This window comes from Aethalodelphis obliquidens, unplaced genomic scaffold, assembly GCF_003676395.1.
Source record: "Aethalodelphis obliquidens isolate GAN/ISIS:26980383/991018 unplaced genomic scaffold, ASM367639v1 scaffold8, whole genome shotgun sequence".
NCBI lineage: Eukaryota > Metazoa > Chordata > Mammalia > Artiodactyla > Delphinidae > Aethalodelphis > Aethalodelphis obliquidens.
Window position 1 is genome coordinate 49,578,663 of NW_020837952.1, and position 18,052 is coordinate 49,596,714.

The window sequence follows — 18,052 nt, forward strand, 5'->3', positions numbered from 1 at the left end:
CATCATGTTTATAAATTTGTGAAGCAAAATTATTCCAGTTTAACTTGCTAACATGATTAGTTTTGCAGATAAATACAGATTTGGACTAAGAAACAGTATGTACCATCATTATCCATTAGCTAGGTAACTGGAGTCTGTTGCTTTCCACCCTCTGCCACCTGCTTGTTATCTCACTGCTTCACAGAACTTCTGTCCCTCAAACTCATGTGTGGGCAAAAGAGGCAGTCTGTGAACTGCATAATAAATCTGATAGAACTTTTGAAATGCTACCTTGTTAAAGTTTACTTCAAATTGTAGGAGACGCTGAGAAAGAACATTTTTGAAGTACACTGCCATCATTAGCAACAATTTGAATGCAGGTGAAACACGTTCCAGTAATAAAATATTTTGTCTTATGAACACTACATTTGGCATTACATTTGCAGGGGAGACCCAGTGATACAGGAAAGAGTATGAACTTTAGGACTAGTTAGACTTGGATCTGAATCTTAGCTCAACTACTTACTAACTGTGGGATCTTGGTTAAGTTACCTAACTCTTCTAGGCTAATTTTCCCAATCATAAAATGAGAAGCCTACCACCACCCCTCAAGGTTATTGTGAGTATGTGGCCAAAATCCCCTCATACTTAGGCACAAAGTAGGCAGTCAAGATATGAGTGCTTTCGTTTCTTTCTCCTTAAGCTAATTGTTGATGCTCTCAAAAGTATGCAAAATATTTCTGAATTCAGAAAGGTTCAATTTGTTAAAGGTGTTATTCTTAATATCAAATTTTGAATAGCTGACTTCTTTTTTTTAAAAAAAATAAGCTTTCCTCTAATGCAGCCTTGGTGTTTTTTTTTTGCCTTTTAGTAACCATGCAGAATTATTTATTTTACTACCTATAACTGAAATACCAAAAAAACCTTATTTCCAAACCACAAAATGACGTTTTAGAATTTAGAATATGGATGTTTTTATCCCCTTACACGACCAAACAGAAAGTAATAAGTCCAGCCATTCAGCCTTGTTTTTAATCAAATTAATTAGCTTCATGCTATTTTTGGTTAGAAACTTTGAAAATTGATATGATTCAAATTTCCAATACATACTGACTTCTTGACACATATTAAGAACATATGTGGCAACTAACTATATATATCACAAAGAAAACCATTATAGACCAGGCTTTGTAAGAAAAAACTCACGTGCAAAAGGACTAGAGGCACTATGCATGTGCGTGATAAATCTTTTGGCCACGTTCACAGGGCCTCTGACCTTCTTAACTAATTACCTTATAGCTGATATATACTTAAAGGGAGTAAAAAATAATGACCATTCTGAATATATAACATTTCAGTTTCATTTTATCCTTAAAAATTGCTAACCTCATTCAGTTTGCAAGATCTTTACCTTGACCCAATTCCACTATATATAATGATGTTTCTATCTCTAAAATGTCACTAATGGAGTGAGGGTATGTGTGTATGTATATGTACATGTATGCATGTGTACAAGGAACCTATTACACAATTTAAAGATAGATTTTAAAAAACATATTATAGTGAGGTATGATAAACAATATATTTATAATTAATCTCTTTATGTTACTAAGTGCAGAAATTTCCTTTTCACTTACTTCCACTGCTGCTATAACCTGGGATATTTTCTCCAGGAGAATACCCCATGAGGCCTCCATTCCCATTAGGATTAGATGGCACTGATGCAAGAAGACCTAAAGGGAAAAAATTTCCTATTAAGTTATGATCAAGATCAAGTTCAAGGATGGGTACATAAACAGCTGCCAAAGAAACAAATCAAAGGCATTTACTGACATACCTAGTCCTCTATATCGTGAAAGCTGCTGATAGATCTGTTTCATCCTCTCAATATTCAAACGGCTTGCCTCAGCATGGTTCACCATTGGTTTGGGGTAATTAACTCCTATCAAACATTTGGCTACCTTTTGAATACTTTCTGGCGCATTCCAGGGATCATAGATATATTTTGCAGGGAAGCCTCGTAGGACAGGCAAATAACGTCTTTTGGGAGAAGGAAGAAAAATTATTAATAAAATGAACTATAAGCAAATTATAACAAACTATTTATTAGCTATGAATGACCAAAATCAAATCAATACCATTTAAATGATTTGTTACCCTTCTGCTCATCTCTGCTGCCCATGATGAGTGGGGAATACCCACTTTTCATGTTGCTTAAACATGAAAAGTTCTTCCTAGATTAGCTATTCCAGACTGAATAATAATCATTCTTGATTTACCTGATATAGTCTCCATTGGGATCTGTTCTCCTACCAAAACCAACAGGGCAATAGCAGTGAAAAAATTGTTGGAAAAAGGAACTACAAGACAGCCACATCCAACTTCCAGCATTTATGCTCCAATCTGCATCAAGTAATAATTCTTCAAATACCTTCGGAAGTAACAGTAATCACAATTAGTCTGCACACACGTAATTCTCAAAGTAAGCATTTTTCCAGGTCTCTGTAGATCAAAAGTCAAGGCAAGAAAATCTAGCACAGAGCTGTAAACTTAAACATTCCAAAGTTAGCTTCCTTGTCTGTGTTCTATTCTATAATGAGTTATTTCAGGGAAAGAAACATATTAGTAATATATAGATTTCTGAATAGAATTTACTATTCTAATCTTTGCAGTGTTACTGGAAGAGGGGAGAGTAAAAGTTATTAAAGTCACCAATTTAAAAGGATAAGATGGGATATGAGAAGATTAAAAAACTGGAAGAAAAAGCAGTAAACACTTTCAAGAATGCAAAAATGCTACCAAATAAACCACCAACAAAAACTTGGAAGCTTAGTACAATGGCCTACATAATGGGAACAATCAAATACAAATGACCTTTAAAAATTCATTAGTATTATACAGTTTAAATTTGGGATTCCTTGATCCAAAAGAGAAATAGAATTAAAATAAATTATTTTTTATAAATTCATTGTGTGCTGTACGTCTACCTCATGCACAACTTTGTACTAGGAAATACAGGAGATGTAAAAAAACACAGGATCAGAAATGGTCTTTGGATAGGGGAAATTTATGATATAGGCAGGAAGGTAAAACATATATTTAAGTCCCATTATATATAACCAAAAGATGTCACAAAATGTTGTATGCTTCACATTACATAATATAATTATGACTAAAAAGCTATGGTATTGAAGTGAGATGAAATGATTTATAGCTTAAAATTTATAAAACAAATTTGCTATTTCTAAGAACTCAGATGAATCCTTTATGTGACAGAAATGATCACCTATAAATATATATCGACCCAATAAGTCCAGAGTATTAAATCTTATAGCTCCCTTGATGGCTAGGCTGATTTAGCCATTGAAATGACTTCAGGTTAACTGAACCACTTTTCACCAGTTCTCCTATCTGATTATGCCATTCTGCTCCCCAAAAGTGTGTCTGTATGGTGAGAATTAAATGCTTTTCTATTGAAAAAATTAGACTATAAATGAATCTACATAGCAGACAATTTTTAGGAATTGTTTTATAAAGGTACAGAGTTCTTCAGAATAAGGCCATACTACATTAGTTGGAAGAACACTTACCTTCATTCCTTCTTCCCAACTAATCCACAGGTCACCTCGTGTCAGGAAGCAAGCAACTGCATGTCTGGCTAAATGATGGATCCAACCCTCCTGACGAAGCTGTGTCATGATGGCATCAATCCATGGAAAGCCTGTCCGTCCTTCTGCCCATTTCGCTAAAGCCTCAGGATTCTTATCCCAAGGAATCTGAACACAGATGGGATTTCCTTCCATTTTGTCAAAGCGTGGATTATTTGTTGCTGCTGTATAGAAAAATTCACGCCATAACAGTTGCCCATAAAGGGAAAGGGGAGGGGAACTGTTCTTTTTTACCTAAGATTAAAAAGCAAAGAAGTATTATCAGCAATTTAAGAAAAAAGTATTTTGAAAAATAAGCTCCAGTTCCGGATAATACCTTTTTGTAGAGATCTGTCAGTTTGAAGTAAAACAGTCGACATGACAAACAACCAAATCGGAGATAAGGACTGAGTCCAGTAGGGCTAGCGAGCAGGGAATTCGCATTCATTCGAGGTCTTTCAAAGTTTGCCACCCAAGCCTGAAAACACACAGAGAAAATTATGCTAACTAATTGCCTTTTCCATTTTAAAAGATTGTTTAAAGTTGAGATTTTTTTAAAAGTTACATAGGGCTTGGAAAATAAAATATCATTTTTCTAGCCACAAATGACAGATTTTAATAAAAAACAAGCAAGATAAAAGTGATCATTCTTTTGTTTTAGCCATCCTCATGCAGTAAATTCCTAACACAAGGCTGAGAGCACCTTCAATCTGTCTCTCTGACACTGAGAAAAATATGAAATAGAAGAACTCTATCCTAGCTTCAAAGTTATAGTCATCAGATACCAGCTTACAAAGTAAGAATAGAAGGGGTAGTATTGATAGTAGCTAAAGAGGAAATAATCAGAAGAGGAGGAAGAAGGGTATTTAAATGAAGAGATAGTTGTTAATTTTCAAACAATTAGGATTGCTCTATTTTAACTATTTCTCTCAATCCTTCTTTTTCAACAGTTTTTCTGTTTTTAAAAAAGAGTGAAATTATTTTTAAAATGCCAGTTTGACAATATAAATATCATCTGTATTATCATACTTTTCTTTCCAAATGCCTTTCCAAACGTGTAAGTGCTTCAGTTTCTCCGCCTGGCCACACTGCAGAAGATAAACCATCTGTATCAAAACCTAAAAAAAAAAAGAAAAGAAAAGAAAAAAAATTGACAGTCGCATAAAAATGAAATGACAGCCCTGGATAGGTCCTCAAAAATAGATGATATATAACATGGTCTCTGTTCTTTAAGATGTGCATTTTAAGGTGATAACAGATAGACCACATATTTATAGAACACATAAATAACGCACAGATTTATCACTTCTTAGTTTCAGAGTTTCTTTTCTTTTTTCCCCTTTCTTTTCCGTTTAGTGCAAAATACTTTACATGACAAATTAGAAGTGGGATTTTTCTGAATGGTTTATTAACCCTTAAGCTCCACATGTATTACCGTTTACACCTACCTAGTTCTTCCAGTGAAGGGACTCCATATTTCTCATCATGGTCATCAGACAGAGGAGTTGTGCACTTTTCTATCACTTCTGAAGTAATTGTCTCTACTGGTATCTCTAGTGGTTCCATTTTGCTGATGAGAGTCTGGAATCTTTTATAAGTAAGAGGTGGTTGTCCACCATTTAGTTCTATGATCCTATTACAAAAGTTAGTAAAATGCTGTTAGTATTAAAAAAAGGACAATACATTTTGATTGATAAATTCTGAAAAGGCTTAAGGACCAAGAAACTTGTTAAAATAATTAACAAATCTAAAAATCATTCTCTTCATTTTATAGACATCTGCTAGGTATCAAAAATATAGTGTATGCAAATATCAAAACTTTTAAGACAAAGGGAATTAAGCACCTATGAGTGGAAAAACAAGTGGCTAAATAAGCCTAAAGGCAAAAACAAAAAATAATATATATGGAAATATAAAAACATACCACAACACAGCTCAAAGAATCTCTTAATCATCAATAAAAACTAAACCAGGCCAATATTATACCAAGGAGCAATCAGCAAGTCTCATTAATTAGGATTCTATATTACTGTCATGATAATCACTTGCTATTTTCTATTGTGCTCATGTTTTTGTTAAATGTCAGCATATGTATCTCATGTATATATTTTATATTTAATTCTGATCACTAATTTCTCAATTAAGTAATACTAAAAGGAAAGATAAGTCTTACCAATGGTAGTCTGAATTAGACACAATTTGGAAATACCAATTATTCTTTTTCACTATGGCCATTTGCTTACTAGCATTTAGCCTTAGTAAAAAATTATTGGTAAAATCCAACTCCATCGTTTTATGCATCAGCAACTGAAGCCTCAAGAGAATTTAATAGTCAAGGTCACATAACTAATAAATAGCAAATCAAGGTTTTCTTAATCCAAATACAGTACAGTTTTCATTATACCACATATACTTATGTATCAGTTGTACATACAGAAAGTAACCACCATAAAAACTATGCTCTCTGCTTTTAGTAATTTTGCTTTGGTGTAATACTTTGAGTTTATATATAGGGTCATAATGAAATCTGTCCACTATAATGATACTACAATGGCACTACTGAGGACACTGCTAATTACATAACAGAAGCAGAATAAAAATCTTAGAAAAAATGTTTTCTATATGTTACATTTTTATATGATGGATTATATGTGGTAAATACTCACACTCAATCTAACAAACATTCCAATTTTATGCACAACACTGAGTTTCCCACTTAAAGCAATTGCTCTTATCTTGTTTTGCCTCCTTGCTATCAGCTCTCTAAAGTTAAGAAATCTGGTAAACTAGAAGGCAACTTTATTATCGAAGGATATATGACTTCTGGCTTAATATCAAGTAAGACCCTTGACTGAATCGAACCACAATATTTTGATACACTTGGAATAAAATTAACTAGCTTGTCGTGTTACTTACAGAATTAGTTTTATTAACTTGACAAAATGTGAAAATAAAAAAGTAAAATAATTTAAAAGGTACGTAAATTGTGAGATTTCAGCACTTGTAAGGATGATAGTATGCTAAAGGTTAATGTTAACAAATCTTATGAACCTTCAAATCTTACAGCATATAAAGCTTTCTAAATTTAAACTTGACCACGGAATCTTTGTTGGACAAAGCATCACCAAAAACTGATAGTCCAGGAAATACGCTTTGAGAAATAAGATATTATACCATTGTTCAGAAGACTATGTAATATTACATAAAATGTGCATATGGACTTAAAATCCAGAGACTAGATATATACACATAAAATAAAATAACTTATGACAATCATGTAAAATATATCAAGGCAGTTTGTGGCTATGTATGTCATATAAACTATAAAATTAACATTGCTAAGAGCCCAGAAAGGCAAGTTAGTAGGCTGAGTTAGAACAGTCAAAGATAACTGTGTGATGCTTTTAATAGTTTTGAAATTGAAATTCTGAGTATGTTTATCTTATGTACTTATACCTGTAATTTTGGTATCTGTCACTGGGTAAACAAAAATCACAGATGTTAAATAAAATGCTAAAGGTTTGACATATATTCACTTAATTCTACCACAAGTCTATTGTGTATGTTTTTATTTCCACTTTATAAACTAGTCCCACAGTACATTCCCACAGTACATTTTCTATGTACTTAAAACCACTGAAATGTACACTTAAAAGTGGTTAAGATGAAAAATATTATAGTATTTTACCATTAAAAAAAACTTACTTGTCTAGGTCATATAATGTATGTGAAATTCGTACAATTACTTCTACCCCAGCTTCAGTAGCCAATTTCTTAATAGCTGCATCTCGTTCCTTTCCAAAGGGCTCAGAATCATATTCAATTGAAAGTTTAGTAATGTTCCATTCCTAAAATAAAAGAAAGGGGCAAAAACATACATAAATTTTAACAATTAGTTTTTCTATTATAATGACATAGGCTGGAAAAAAGTGAAAAGCTCCAATGCTACCTAGTGTATAACAAACACTATATATAAGTGTTTGTCATGGTAAAATGGAAAAAAGTAACATGTTACCAAGTTGCTGAAAGATTAAATGAGTCAATGCATATAAATTGTTTAGGACATAGTACATAGTAAGTCCTCAGTGAATGATAGCTGTCATTATTACTAGCCATTTGTATATTTCTTACTTTGTGGGTTGCAGCTTATGTTTTCTTGGGTTTCTATCGCAGTTAATTTTTCTCTTAAGGATTTGTAAGAGCTCCTTATATTTTAATGATAGCAAACCTTCTCTATCACCTGTGTCACTTTTTTTCCTAAATAGTTTGTAATTTAATTCTATGATTTTTTTGACAAATAAATATTTAGTTTTTAGTTAGTAAATGTTGGAATTTAGAACAAGTCAATAACACTCCCTCCCCTTTTCCCTTTTTGAAAAGGAAGGGAATATAAGTCAGAAAACTAAAGGTAAAAATATAGATCACACAGTCTCCCAAGGCAACTGAAATAAAAACAAAAATAAACAAATGGGACCTAATGAAACTTACAAGCTTTTGCACAGCAAAGGAAACCATAAACAGAATGAAAAGATAACCTACAGAGTGGGAGAAAATATTTGCAAATAATGCAACTAACAAGGGCTTAATACAAACAGCTCATACAACTCAACAGAAAAAAAACCAAATAACCCAATTAAAAAATGGGCAGCAGACCTAAATAGACATTCCTCCAAAGAAGAAATACAAATGGCCAACAGGCACATGAAAAGGTGCTCAACATCGCTAATAATTAGAGAAATATAAATCTAAACTACAATGAGGTATCACTTTGCACTGATTCTGATGGTCAGATGGCCATCACTAAAAAGTCTACAAATGCTGGAGAGGATATGGAGGAAAGGGAATCCTCCTATACTGCTGGTAGGAATGTAAGTTGGTACAGCCACTATGGAAAACAGCATGAAGGTTTCCTCAGAAAACTAAAAATAGAATTATCATATGATCCAGCAGTGGCACTCCTGGGCATACATCCAGACAAAACTCTAATTAAAAAAGATACATGTACCCCATGTTCATAGCAGCACTATGCACAAAAGCCAAGACATGGAAACAACCTAATGTCCACTGACAAATGAATGGATAAAGAAGATGTGGTACATATATACAACAGAATACTACTCAGCCATAAAAAAGAATGAAATAATGCCATTTGCAGCAACATGGATGCAACTAGAGATTATCATACTAAGTGAAGTAAGTCAGAAAGAGAAAGACAAATACCACATGATATCTCTTTTACATGGAATCTAAAATATGACACAAATGAACCTATGAAACAGAAACAGACTCATGGACATAGAGAACAACCTTGTGGTTGCCAAGGGGGAGGAGGTTGGGGGGAAGGATGGAGTAGGAGGTTAGGGTTAGCAGAAGTAGGCTATTATACATAGAATGGATAAACAACAAGGTCCTACTGTATAGCACAGAGAACTATATTCAATATCCTATGATAAGCCATAATGGAAAATAATATATAAAAAGAATGTATATATGTATAACTGAATCTCTTTGCTGTAAAGCAGAAATTAACACAATACTGTAAATCAACTATACTTCAATTTAAATATATATATATATATAGACCACATTACTAGTAAAGTTGAATTGGAGTAAACATGTTATGTTTAAGGACAGATAAGCTTGCTAATTTTTTACCCCTGAATTAAACAGATTTAGCTACCCAATGATAAGCAGCACCTTCCTTGCAGTGTGGGCTGCCCCTACAAAATTTATTACATGGAAGAAGGGACTAGGATAAGTGCTCTCTGCAACTGAATAGGCAAAAAGGTATGATATGAGTGATACTCACCTAACTCCTTCTGTTAACTCACCAGTGAGATCATTCACTTCTTCCCTGGGGATAAATTAGTGAACATCTCTCCAGAAAAAAAATGAAAAGCTAGGGAAGAGAAGGTTCCCCAAACATTAAAAGTATTCAGGGCAGAGTCAAGATGGCAGTGTGGAAAGACGAGGAGTTAGCATCTCCCCACAACTAGGGTGCCTGACGGCCGCTGGTGATGGACTCTGATGCCAAAGGAGACAGGAGGAACCTGAAAGTGAACCAGTAGGACATAGGGGGACTGAGGAGGGAGGAGAAGTGGAGGTCAGACAGGATCAGGGCCCCTGAGGCCAGGGAGATCAGGAGAGGCAGGAAGGAGGAGTGGGGGAGGAGCAGAGGGCGATAGCCCTGCCCCTCGGGCCAGGGAACCTGCTGAGCTCCCAGGTCAATCCTCTGCCTTCCAAAGCCCCCTCCAGACAGCATGGGTCCTTGGAGTAGTAGGAGGGAGGCCAGAGAGATCAGGAGAGGCAGGCGGGAGGGGCCATCTGGGAGGAGCGGGAGAGAAGCGGAGGGTGATTGCTCCGCCCACTCAGGCCCCGGGAGCCTGCTGTGCTCCCAGGCCAGTCCCCTGCCCTCCAAAGCCCCCTCCAGGCTTCACAGGTCCTTGGGGGCATAGGAGGGAGGCCGGGGAGATCAGGAGAGGCAGGCGGCAGGGGCCCTCCCAGACAAGAGGAGCAGGACAGGAGAGGAGGGCATTTGCCCCACCCACTCGAGCCCAGGAAGCCTGCTGGGCTCCCAGGTGAGGTCCCCTGACCTCTGAGACCAGGGGTTGGGGGCATGCCTGGGCCCCTTCTGTTCCTTGAGCCTAAGCTCCACCCCCCACGGCCTTTTCCAGCCCTGTGGGTCCTGTGCATTGGCCTGGCCCACCATCCAAACCTCACCCTTGCTTAGGCCCCACCCTCCAGAGCCAAGGCCTCTCCTGGCACCCCCACTATTTTTGTTCTTTTCCCTCCTCCTCTTTTTTACTACTGTGGTACTGATGTACCTTCTCGTTGTTGATTCATCTATATTTTTACTTTTATATTCTTCCTAAAATATCTCTTAGTTTCCTAGTCTAATTTTATTTTTTACTTTGTTATTTTTTATCTTTTTATTTTTTTTGCTGCCCCAGGAGGTTTGCAGGATCTTGGTTCATGAGCCTGGGGACAGGCTGAAGCTCCTGTGGTGGGAACTCCGAGTCCGAACCACTGGACTAACAGAGAATCTCAGACCCCAGGGAATATTCATCCGAGTGAGGAGGTCTCATGGAGTTCCTCATCTCAGCACCAAGACCCAGCTCTACCCAATAGCCTACAAACTCCAGTGTTGGAAGCCTCAGGCCAAACAACCAGTAAGAAAGGAACACAATCCCACTCATAAAAAAAAAAAAAAAAAAAAAAAAAAATGAGATGGCAAAAAAAAATGTCACAGATTAAGGAGCAAGGTAAAAACCTACAAGATCAAATAAATGAAGAGGAAATAGGCAATCTACCTGAAAAAGAATTCAGAGTAATGATAGTAAAGATGATCGAGAATCTCGGAAATAGAAAGGAGGTACAGATTGAGAAAATACAAGAAATGTTTAACAAAGATCTAAAAGACCAAACAAACAGATGAACAACACAATAACTGAAATGAAAAATACACTAGAAGGAATCAATAGCAGAATAACTGAGGCAGAAGAACGAATAAGTATGCTGGAAGACAAAAGGGTGGAAATAACTGCTGAGGAGCAGAATAAAGAAAAAAGAATGAAAAGAATTGAAGACAATCTCAGAGGCCTCTTGGACAACACTAAATGAACCAATATTTGGATCATAGGGGTCCCAGAAGTAGAAGAGAAAAAGAAAGGCTCTGAGAAAATATCTGAAGAGATTATAGTTGAAAACTTCCCTAACATGGGAAAGGCAATAGTCACCCAAGCCCAGGAAGCACAGAGAGTCCCATACAGGATAAACTGTAGGAAAAACACACCGAGACACATATTAATCAAACTAACAAAAATTAAATTCAAAGAAAAAATATTAAAAGCAGCAAGGGAAAAACAAAAACTAACATACAAAGGAATCCCCATAAGGTTATCAGCTGATTTTCCAGCAGAAACTCTACAGGCCAGAAAGGAGTGGCAGGATATACTTAAAGTGATGAAAGAGAAAAACCTACAACCAAGATTACTCTACCCGGCAAGGCTCTCATTCAGATTCGATGGAGAAGTCACAAGCTTTTCAGACAAGCAAAAGCTAAGAGAATTCAGCACCACCAAACCAGCTTTACAACAAATGCTAAAGAAATTTCTCTAGGTGGGAAACACAAGAGAAGAAAAAGACCCACAAAAACAAACCCAAAACAATTAAGAAAGTGGTAATAGGAACATACATATCGATCATAACCTTGAACGTAAATGTACTAAATGCCCCAACCAAAAGACAGAGACTGGCTGAATAGATACAAAAACAAGACCCATATACGTGCTGTCTAAAAGAGGCCCACTTCAGACCTAGGGACACATACAGGCTGAAAGTGAAGGGATGGAGAAAGATATTCCATGCAAATGGAAATCAAGAAAGCTGGGTAGCAATACTCGTATCAGATAAAATAGAGACTGTTACAAGAGGAAAGGAGGAACACTACATAATGATCAAAGGATCAATCCAAGAAGAAGATATAACAATTATAAATGTTTATGCTCCAACACAGGAGCACCTCAATACATAAGGCAAATGCTAACAACCCTGAAAGGAGAATTCGACAGTAACACAATAATAGCAGGGGACTTTAACACCCCACTTACACCAATGGACAGATAATCCAAACAGAAAATAAATAAGGAAACACAAGCTTTAAATGATACAATAGACCAGATATATCTAACTGATATTTATAGAACACTCCACCCAAAAGTGGCAGAATATACTTTCTTCTCAAGTGCATATGGAACTTCTCCAGAATAGACCACATCTTGGGTCACAAATTAAGCCTTGGAAAATTTAGGAAGACTGAAATCATATCATACACCTTTTCTGACCACAATGCTATGAGATTGGAAATCAATTACAGGAAAAAAACCACAAATACATGGAAGCTAAACAGTGCACTACTAAATAACCAAGAGATCATTGAAGAAATCAAAGAAGAAATTAAAAAAATACATAGAAACAAATGACAACAAAAACACGAGGACCCGAAACCTATGGGATGCAGCAAAAGCAGTCCTAAGAGGGAAGTTTATAGCAATACAATCTCACCTCAAGAAACAAACATCTCAAATAAACAATCTAACCCTACACTTAAAACAACTAGATAAAGAAGAACAAAGAAAACCCAAAGTCAGTAGAAGGAAAGAAGTCATAATGATCAGAGCAGAAAAAAATGAAATAGAAACAAAACAATAGCAAAGATCAATAAAACTAAAAGCTGGTTCTTTGAGAAGATAAACAAAATTGATAAACCCGTAGCCAGACTCATCAAGGAAGAAAGGGAGAGGATGTAAATCAATAAAATTAGAAATGAAAAAGGAGGGGCTTCCCTGGTTGCACAATGGTTAAGAATCCACCTGCCAATGCAGGGGACACAGGTTTGAGTTCTGGTCTGGGAAAATCCCACATGCCGCAGAGCAACTAAGCCTGTGCACCACAACTACTGAGCCTGCACTCTAGAGCCCGTGCTCCATGACAAGAGAAGCCACCGCAATGAGAAGCCCGTGTACCACAACAAAGAGCAGCACCCACTCGCCACAACTAGAGGAAGCCCGTGCACAGCAACAAAGACCCAACAGAGCCAAAGGTAATAAATAAATAAAATAAATAAATTTTTAAAAAAAGAAATGAAAAAGGAGAAATCACAACTGACACTGCAGAAATACAAAGGATTATAAGAGACTCTGCAACAACTATATGCCAATAAAATGGACAACCACGAAGAAATGGACAAATTCTTGGAACGGTACAATTTTCCAAGACTGAACCAGGAAGAATTAGAAAATATAAACAGACCGATCAAAGTAATGAAATTGAAACCATAATTAAAAATCTTCCAACAAACAAAAGTCCAGGACCAGATGGCTTCACAGGCGAATTCTATCAAACATTTAGAGAAAAGCTAACACCAATCCTTCTCAAACTCTTCCAAAAAATTTCAGAGGGAGAAACACTCCCAAATTAATTATACGAAGCCACCATCACCCTGATACCAAAACCAGAAAAAGGTATCACAAAAAAAGAAAATTATAGAGTAATATCACTGATGAACATAGATGCAAAAATCCTCAACAAAATACCAGCAAACTGAATCCAATCATACATTAAAAGGATGATACCCCATGATCAAGTGTGATTTATCCCAGGGATGCAAGGATTCTTCAATATACACAAATCAGTCAATGTGATACACCACATTAACAAATTAAGGAATAAAAACCATATGGTCATCTCAATAGATGCAGAAAAAGCTTTCGACAAAATTCAACACCCATTTATGATAAAAACTCTCCAGAAAATGGGCATAGAGGGAACCTACCTCAACATAGTAAAGGCCACACATGACAAACCCACAGTAAGCATCATATTCAATGATGAAAAACTGAAAGCATTTCCACTAAGATCAGGAACAAGACAAGGATGTCTACTCCCATTACTCTTATTCAACATAGTTTTGGAAGTCCTAGCCACAGCAATCAGAGAAGAAAAAGAAATAAAAGGAATACAAATTAGAAAAGAAGAAGTAAAACTGCCACTGTTTGCCAATGACATGATACTATACCTAGAAAATGCTAAAGATGCCACCAGAAAACTACTAGAACTAATTAGTGAATTTGGTAAGGTTGCAGGATACAAAATTAATGCACAGAAATCTCTGGCATTCCTATACACCAACAATGAAAAATCAGAAAGAGAAATTAAGGAAACACTCTCATTTACCACTGCAACAAAAAGAATAAAATACCTAGGAATGAACCTGCCTGAGGAGGCAAAAGACTTGTACTCAGAAAACTATAAAACACTGATGAGAGAAATCAAAGATAACATAAACAGATGGAGAAATATACCATGTTCTTGGATTGGAAGAATCAATACTGTGAAAATGAGTATACTACCCAAAGCAATCTACAGATTCAATGCAATCCCTATCAAACTACCAATGGCATTCTTCACAGAATCAGAACAAAAAATCTTACAATTCGTATGGAAACACAAAAGACCTCGAATAGCCAAAGCAACCTTGAGGAAGAAAAACGGAGTTGGAGGAATCAGGCTCCCTGACTTCAAACTACACCACAAAGCTACAGTACTCAAGACAGTATGGTACTGGCACAAAAACAGAAATATAGATCAATGGTACAAGACAGAATGCCCAGAGATAAACCCACGCACATATGGACACCTAATTTATGACAAAGAGAAAAGACAGCCTCTTCAATAAGAAAGGCTGGGAAAACTGGATAGCTACATGTAAAAGAATGAAATTAGAACACTCCCTAACACTATACACAAAAATAAACTCCAAATGGATTAAAGACTTAAATGTAAGACCAGACACTATAAAACTCTTGGAGGAAAACATAGGAAAAACACTCTTTGACATAAGCCACTGCAAGATATTTGACCTACCTCCTAGAGTAAAGGAAATAAAAACAAAAATAAACAAATGGAACTTAATTAAACTTAAAAGCTTTTGCAAGCAAAGGAAAAATAAATAAGACAAAAAGACAACCCTCAGTATGTGAGAAAATATTTGCAAGTGAAACAACAGACAAAGGATTAATCTCCAAAATATACAAACAGCTCATGGAGCTCAATATCAAAAAAACATACAATCCAGTTAATAAATGGGCAGAAGACCTAAACAGACATTTCACCAAGGAAGACATACAGATGGCCAAGAGGCACATGAAAAGATACCCAACATCACTAATTATTAGAGAAATGCAAATCAAAACTACAATGAGGTATCACCTCATGCCAGTCAGAATGGCCATTATCAAAAAATCTAGAAACAATAAATGCTGGAAAGGGTGTGGTGAAAAGGGAACCCTCCCACACTGTTGGTAGGAATGTAAACTGATACAACCACTATGGAAAACAGTACAGAGGTTCCTTAAAAAACTAAAAATAGAACTACCATATGACCCAGAAATCCCACTACTGGGCATATACCCTGAGAAAACCATAATTCAAAAAGAGACATGTACCACAATGTTTATTGCAGCACTATTTACAATAGCCAGGACATGGAACCAACCTAAATGTCCATCGACAAATGAATGGATAAAGAAGATATGGCACATATATACAATGGAATATTACTCGGCCATAAAAAGAAATGAAATTGAGTCATTTGTAGTGAGGTGGATAGACTTAGAGACTGTCATGCAGCGTGAAGTCAGAAAAACAAATACTGTATGCTAACACATATATATGGAATCTAAAAAAAAAAAAAAGTGGTACTGATGAACCTAGTTGCAGGGCAGGAATAAAGAGGTAGACACAGAAAATGGACTTGAGGACATGGGGTGGGAGGGCAAAGCTGGGGTGAAGTGAGAGTACCATTGACATATATATACTACCAAATGTAAAATAGTTGGCTGGTGGGAAGCAGCAGCATAGCACAGGGAGATCGGCTCAGTGCTTTGCAATGACCTAGAGAGGTGGGATAGGGAGGATGGGAAGGAGGCTCAAGAGGGAGGGGATATGGGGACATGTGTATGCATATGGCTGATTCACTTTTTCATGCAACAGAAACACAGTATTGTGAAGCAATTCTACTCCTCCCTCCTGGAACTTACTGAGGAACTTACAGAGGTAAATAAATAATTAAATATATAATAACTATTAGAAAAAAAATAGGATGCTATGATAGAGGATATGGGGGTGAGGGAGAGCTGGTAAGTTAATTATCTACTCTTAATTACACTGGCTAGACTTTTCAGTAAGTGGTGAAAGTGAATATCCTTGCTTTACTCCCTATCTTAGGTGTAAAGCATTCAATGTTTCACAATTAAGTATGATGTTAGCTATGCTTTTTGTGGACAATCCTTACCAAATTGATATTTATCAATTTTCTATTCCTAGTTTGCATATAGTTTGCATAAAGTTTTAAAAAATTATAAATGGGTGTTGACTTCTGTCAAATGATTTTTCTTCATCTACTGAGACAATCATAATACCCTGTCCTTTACTCCATTAATAGGCTTGTTAATTTTATAATGTTGAACCAACTTTGTATTCTTGAAATAAACCCCACTGATCATGATGTAGTATTATTTTAAAATATTGCTAAATTCTATTTGTTAATATATTAAGGATATTTGAGTGTGTGTTATGGGGGACACTTGGCTATACTTTTTTTTTCTTTCTTAAAAGTTCATCAGGTTTTGGTATGAGTTATGCTGGCCTCATAAACAAGTTCAGTGTGCCCAATATTATCCTCTGTTTTCTGAAAGAGTGTCATAAGACTGGTATTATTTCTTTCTTAAATATGTGGTAGAATTCACAAGTAAAGCCACCTGGGAACTGCAGTTTTACTTATTGGAAGGTTTTTATAATTACAAATGCAATTTCTTTGAGAGGGCTATTCAATTTTTCTTTCTCTTTCTTCTGAGAATTTTAGTAAGTTGCACTTTTCAAGAATATTTTTCATTTCATCTTAGTTGTACAATATATTGGTATTATGATGTTTACAATATCCTTTATTATGTTTTTAAAGTTTAGAGACTCTCTCGTGATGTCCCCTTTTTTATTCTTGATTAAGGTAATTTGTGTTTTCTCCCTTTTTGGCCCTGATCAGTATTGCTAGGAGTTTATCAATTTTATTAATCTTTTCAAAAGAAAACTGAACTCTGAATCAATCAGAGTTCAGTCAGTAGACAGAAACCACATTAGTAATTTGAACAGGGAAAATTTAACCTGAAGAATTGTCAGCAAGTAAAAGAAGAGTTAAGGCTATATACTTTCCAATATGGTAGATAACCACTTGCCACTGAAGTGGGTTCTGAGCACTTGAAATGTGGCTAGTTGGAATGGAGATGTGTTATAAGCATAAAATACGCAGTGGATTTTAAAGACTTCATATAAAAAAAGGTTAAAATAGTTTGTTTTGTAATGATTTTATATTGAAAAGATAATATTTTAGACATACAGTGTTAAATAAATCTAAAAAATTAACTTCACATTTTCCTTTTTTAAAGGTGGCTATTAGAAAATTTTAAATTACACATGTAGCTTCTGTTGGATAGTATTGTTCTAAGGTGTCCAAAAGCAGCTACCACCTCTAAATGGAGGGAAAATAATTAAGCAATGAATTAAGAAAGTTCCCTTTCTTCCCTGCTGCTGAGATTCACACCTCATTGTATGGGGTGTGCTGACTCAAGAACAACCTTCCCTGTAGCGAAGAAACCTGCCAGAGGGCTAGGGCCAGAGCTGGTTCCTAGGAACAGCCCAGTTGGTGGCTGAGAAACTTCCTGCAGGGTATGGGCTGACTGGAGCTGATCTGTAGAATCAGTCCACTACATGGCAGAGAAATATGCCAGAGGGTGTGAATGAGCTGGAGCTTGTCCAGGAGGGCTACTGAGGTGAGGGCTACTGAGGTAAGTGCTACTGGTCCTCCCACATGC

The 18,052-nt window shown here is 36.0% G+C and overlaps 1 protein-coding gene across 2 annotated transcripts in view; it reads right to left on the reverse strand.

Moving 5' to 3' along the window:
- The window catches only part of CRY1 (cryptochrome circadian regulator 1), a 108,863-nt gene that overhangs the window by 18,730 nt on the left and 72,081 nt on the right, over positions 1–18,052 (reverse strand). For both annotated transcript variants that reach the window (XM_027107445.1, XM_027107444.1), the window contains exons 3-10: positions 7,332–7,474; positions 5,075–5,259; positions 4,656–4,744; positions 3,964–4,104; positions 3,570–3,881; positions 2,259–2,410; positions 1,817–2,019; positions 1,617–1,712 (exon numbers count right to left, since the gene is read on the reverse strand). In XM_027107445.1, the coding sequence (XP_026963246.1) occupies positions 1,617–1,712; positions 1,817–2,019; positions 2,259–2,410; positions 3,570–3,881; positions 3,964–4,104; positions 4,656–4,744; positions 5,075–5,259; positions 7,332–7,474 (1,321 nt within the window). The remainder of the gene's footprint in view (positions 1–1,616; positions 1,713–1,816; positions 2,020–2,258; positions 2,411–3,569; positions 3,882–3,963; positions 4,105–4,655; positions 4,745–5,074; positions 5,260–7,331; positions 7,475–18,052) is intronic.